The 5,716-nt window shown below is 36.1% G+C and overlaps 1 protein-coding gene across 6 annotated transcripts in view; it reads left to right on the top strand.

The window, feature by feature from the left end:
• SLC25A27 (solute carrier family 25 member 27) overlaps positions 1-5,095 on the top strand; it is a 22,404-nt gene extending 17,309 nt beyond the window's left edge. For 3 of the 6 annotated variants that reach the window (XM_021709549.1, XM_008052048.2, XM_008052049.2), the window contains one exon: positions 3,598-5,095. In XM_021709549.1, the coding sequence (XP_021565224.1) occupies positions 3,598-3,664 (67 nt within the window). In that variant the 3' untranslated portion in view covers positions 3,665-5,095. Of the gene's footprint in view, positions 1-3,330 lie in introns of all 6 variants that reach the window. The other 3 variants (XM_021709548.1, XM_008052047.2, XM_021709547.1) reach the window with 2 other exon arrangements.
• Positions 5,096-5,716: the final 621 nt, after the last annotated feature.

The following is a 5,716-nucleotide window of genomic DNA, read 5'->3' as shown; positions in this document are numbered from 1 at the left end:
CGGAGTCCAGCAGGTTGAGGCTGCGGTGGCCGGGAGCATGCCACTGCACTCCAGTCTGGGTGACAGTGAGACTCCAACTCAAAAAAAAATTTTTTTAAATCCTGGAATGGAAAGGCTTAACATTTTTTAAATACATAAATAGATACTACTAAATCAGTTGGTATATGGCCAAGAAAGTGCTACTAATTTTTATGGCTTAACTCATTGAATTCTCCCAAAAATCTGGGCAGTAGATTACTATCCTATCCATCTTTTACAGAGGAGGTAACAAGAGTGTAAAGAATCAAAATAACTTGCCGAGTCAGGTGGTTATTAACTGATGGGCATCAAACCCAGGAAGCCTGATACCATAGGACCCAGACCTCTTAAGGAGGTTGTATTAAGCTCTGCCAGAGGTATGAACAATACCCTGTGGGAACTCAATGGAGTAAAAATGACTGTAACTGTGTGTGGAAAGTCACCAAAGGCTTCACAGAGCCAATATTCAATCTGAGCTTTGGAGCATCAGTAGGGGTTGGTGGAGAGAAATATGAGGAAGCAACATGAGCACAGGTATCATGCAGTGTATAGGCCAGTTATGTTTGAAAAACTGCAGAAAATTCATTGTGGCTAGAGAATAGGTCCCCAGAGGGGAGAGGGTAGTAGATAAGGCTAGAGAAGAACTTAAGGATTAGGTTGGGAAGGACTTTGTGGGTCAAACATAGTAGTTTAGTTGCAACTGTATAGTCAGCAAGCACCTGCTTAAGCCCAGGAGCTGTGTGATTAGATTTGCTTGGTGGCAAGATTACTTTAGAAGCAGTATAGAAGATGCATTGAAAACAAGAATTCAAGAAAGGAATTTTAGCAATGGTCTAGCCAGTAGATGATTGTAGAAATGGAGAGAAGATAAATTTTAGGGACATTTATGGTTGACTCCATAGGACTTAATAGCTAGTTATGTATAGAAGGTGAGGGACAGAAAGAAAGAAAATGGGTCTTGTATGCTTCTAGTGTGGGAAACTAGAAAGATGGGTGAGACTATTGCAGAAGTATAAAAATCAGAGACAGGAGGGATGAGGGGCAGTGAGAATATCCAATTTCAAAGGATGAGACCACTTATGGCCCGTTCTCTTTATGCATGAGACTTGAAGTATAAATGATAAAAAAGAGTATTCAATATGTGCAAAGCTCTACATACTTTAATTACTTTTAAGCCCTGTAAGAACCTAGTAAAACATGGAATGTTATCCTCATTTTTCAGATGAGAAAACCATAGCTCAACGTATAAGAAACTTGCCCAAGTTCATATAACTAGTATGTGTCAGAGTTGGAAATTGAGTCTGTTACTTTCAAAACCCATGCTCCTTACTAATAAAATATACTGAGTTGCTCAACATTCTGCAGTTAGTTACAAAAATTTTGAAAGGAAAGAGACAATTTGTAGTGATGGTGGGGTATTACCAAAGAAAGGCTGGCTAGCCACCAAAGATCACCAGGAGAGTTGCCTTGTTTATTTGGCTCAGTGCATGACATTGAGTTTAGAAATCTAACTCAAGGGCACTTTCAAAGAAATTGGACTTGAAAATACAGATTCAGCTCAAGTGACCTCATTGAAACTGATGATCAGGCCAGAATATCTGACTCATTCACATTACACAACACATCTGGCAAGTGATCCAGGTGCTGAAGTCCTTTGGCCATCATGTTTTCTCTTAAATTCAAGGTCTATGAGGATTCGTGTGATAATCAGAAGATTTCAATAATCAGATTTCAATAATCAGAAGGTTTCTTGCTCAACACAGAATCACAACAATAGCTTAGTTGAAAACTTGTTATTTCAGACCATCAGTTCAAGAAAACTCTTATTTGTTCACCTCCTCAGTAACAAGCATGAAAAAGGATTTTGCTTCTGCTTTTTTCCCAGCCTTTATGGCAGAAGACAGACCAGAGGAAGAAACATGAGTTCATATACACTTGGGTTATTTACAGTGTTTGCAACTCTGTCAGTGAGAAAATCAATAAGTAAATGTAGTGCCCATGTGCACTCCTGTATAGAGACTCAGTAAGTCTCAGCCATCTACTACCCACATCTTTGGCTATATGATCTCCCTCTCTTCAACTTTATTCAAAACCCAGCTCAACTCTATCCTGATCCCCTCCAGTAGGTAGAGGTAGTATGACCTTGCTTTGCTAAGTCCCTGATTGATATTTATTTCATTTCATTTGTCTATGTTGCTATGATGTCATGAGGAAGTAGACTGATTCCCATAACAATTAGGAATGATTACATAGGCCATTCTTAACTAAGACCTTTACCTTCTTGATCCAACTGCAGTTATATGCTTGGCTTTGATGTTACAAGAATATGGTATCTTCATAGCTTTACATTTTTAATTTTGTCTGTGTCTTCATACCTTTAAGTAACTAAAATATATTTTCCTAAATCCACTATTTAGTGAATTCTCAGTTTACTAATAATAACATGCTCAATATTTTAAAACACATATGATATAAATATTTCTTTCCAAACTAACCAAGTACATTTTACATTCTAATTGCTTAAGCTGTAGTATGATAGAGTGCTTCTCCAGTCAGTAATGGTCAGAACTAAACAAGACAGGGATTACTCAATCCAAAGCATTCTATCTCTGTTCCAGTGTTTACCCTGATACTTTCCTCAGTGTCTTTAGTATTTATATCTTTAGTATTTATATCCTCTTCTCGCCCTTATCCTTTTGTCATTTCTTTAGATATAGTTATACCTTCACTCAAATTGAAGTCGAGCCTTTGTGAACTGAAAGCTCTTTTCCCTTTTTAATGTGAATTTTAATATAAATGTTATGTGACATCAGGTATTGGTTTTATGACCTAACTCTCAAAGGGTATTTCATCTTCTTCATATTCTAGTTCTTATGTTTCTTGTTGTCATGCTCCATATACAAACTACATGTAGAGATTCCCAGCTGAGAATTTAAGCACTGAGCCCTCGTCCTTTAGACAGTAATAATTCAGTAAAAAGAAGTCTGGGAATAGAAAACAGAAGCTTGTGGTCTACCTCTATAACATGCTAATAGGCATTTGACTGCTAAGCCTTAGTGTCCTCATCTGAAAAATAGAGATATCAATGCCTTTCCTTTCTATTGTAAGCTGTTTAGAGAAATCTGTGCTAAATAAAGACTTGATAATGCTCTGTAAATTATAAAGTGCTTTACGAAGATAAGGCACCAAGATATTTATTTTCAGCCTAAGTGGATTCAAAATGACTTTGTCATTCAAAGATATATATGCAGATATGTAGAATATTTATAATTGCTTTGAAATATGCACTAACTTCTTTGGTTAATCTTTCAGACCCCTTGGTCACTGGTGTTCTGGCTTACTTATGAAAAAATCAGAGAGATGAGTGGAGTCAATCCATTTTAAGTCCTTAAAGATGCAATCTTTAAAGATACAGTGTTCAGTATTATTGAAATATGGGCACCTGCAACATATACCCCCTATTATCTCTACCTCTTTAGGAAGACACCTTATTCTACAGAGACTGTGATTTGTAGGGGGCAGCACTTTATTTTTCTCTGGAAACCCAAGTTCTCTTTGACTCCTCTTTTTGTCCAAAAGTGATCTGGTCGGATCTTACAAGGCCATCCAATGCGACCCAGCACAGCATTTTCTAAAGAAGAATTGAACCCTGACCACTTTCACCTTGGACAAGAAGGTTTGGCCTTTGAGATGCTATGCTATGCTGAAGAGCCTGCTTAGAGGAGAGTGCCGGGGAGGGAGCCAGCATCTCAGATCTGAAGTAGCCAATAGGAATGTGGAAGATTATATACATAGCACTTAAAAAAAATACATTTAACTTGTTATGTCAGTATTTATTATTGAAGTTTGATCATTTAATTTTCTGTTATTGTTAAAGTGTACATATTGTAAATGAAAGGGAAGCGATGGAAATTCATGAATAAACATTTTGAGTTTCCCCAGTGTTGAAGGAAGTTGATGTACCTTTTTTGCCAAGAGGATTAAAAAAAAAATCAAGTTGAGATATTTGAATTTCAAGGGAAGAAACTGCCTTCTGTCAGTGCCATCTCATTAGATCTGTGTTAATTGGTTAGCACTCCACTGCACATGTTAATAACTTTCCCTGACAGCTGCAGATGGAATCTTGATGAAAACAGAGCATTTGCCTTCTTACATATTCCACTACAAATCAGATGTGTCTCTAGTTCCTAAGAATCTTAATGTGTATGAACTGCAACTTATTTTTATTAAAAATCAGCCTTTATATCCTTTTATAAAGCATCTTTTGTTACTATCCAGATTTCAGTGGTACTTTAAAAGCAAGGCTGCTATGAAGTGAGCCAACTCTGAAATGTTTCTTTTCTTATCTCCCTTCTAACACTGAGGGCTCTAGAGAGACAGAGAGAATTTAGAAATCACACTAAAACTGTCAGTGGACTGAGTCTTACTCAGTTTGACAGAGCTTCTTGCCTAAACAGTATAAACTGTTATCTTGCCTCAACAGTATAAATTCTAATCTTTGAATCAAATCCCTGTTCTTATTTTAGAAAGGTAAAGTTTCTTTCAGATTCACCTACATACCACCTGCTTCTCCAACCTCAGACAGTGGGCATTCCTGGATGGATGGCTGTGGTTATGGGTAAAGGCTGTAACTGTTAAAATAGGAAAACACAAAAAGCTTCGGCCTAAGAAAGACCTTGGACTGAACCCAGCTGAATTTGTTCTGATGGACGTGGATGATGCTGAACAGAAAAAAGTTTACAAGTGCTTTGTGGTTGCACTAATGTATAATCACTGCCATTTTAAGAAGGAGAAGTACACTTTAAAATCTATTTGAATGTTATATACTAATATGCAGTAGCTTATTGTTTTTTCTAGTTGCAGAATGTGAAATTTAATCTCTTCATATCTTTAGGTAATCTACTTTTTCCATTATGTTTGTCAATCTGTAATTGAGTTGTTAAATATATTTAATATCCATTTGTGCTTAAATTCCCAAGTGTTCTGTAATGAATCACTTTGGGGAAATTTTGGTTTTTTATGTTTTGTAATTTTTAAAACCAAGTAAAGACTGGATAAAAATTACACACAAACTGAACAATGGAAAATTCATTTAGCTTTATTCTTTGGGGGACTTGGGATGAAAACATTGCTTATGTGCTGACACTATTCCTTAGTATCTGGATCAACATGAATAACTAGAATTTTTAACACAAAATTATTCCTTGGGATTATCTGATTTAACCTTCTCATTTTACTTGCTAGGAAACTGAGGTCCAGAGAAGTAGAGCTGTTGATGCTCATAAGTGACTTAGTAGCAGAGCCAGGATAAAAATATAGACTTCCTAATTAATATGATTTATTACAACTAACAGTTATTGTGCACTAATGAGGTACCAAGGAAAGGTCTTATGTTACTGTCACAATAGCACAGTTCAGTACTGTTGACTTTTCCAAAACCAGATTTTTCTCTATGACATTTTTGTGTCTCGTACATTTTAAATGAATCTAAATTGCCTCCAACAAAAATTTTATGATGGAGTCACCATGTTTTAACTTGAACATTGAAGACCCTCCATAATCTGACCTAATCCAGCATACCCAACATTTATGCAATCATATTCATAATTTTCTAGTGAAATCATATTCATTAATTATATTGGAGCTTTGCTCTATTTTTGCCAACTTGGAATCATCTTGTTTTCCAAAATAATCCAAA

The sequence above is a fragment of the Carlito syrichta genome, unplaced genomic scaffold, assembly GCF_000164805.1.
Source record: "Carlito syrichta isolate Samal-C Ts95f unplaced genomic scaffold, Tarsius_syrichta-2.0.1 Scaffold254466, whole genome shotgun sequence".
Taxonomy (NCBI): Eukaryota; Metazoa; Chordata; class Mammalia; order Primates; family Tarsiidae; genus Carlito; species Carlito syrichta.
The sequence above is the reverse complement of the archived record's forward strand: the minus strand, read 5'-3'. Positions and strand labels throughout refer to the sequence as shown.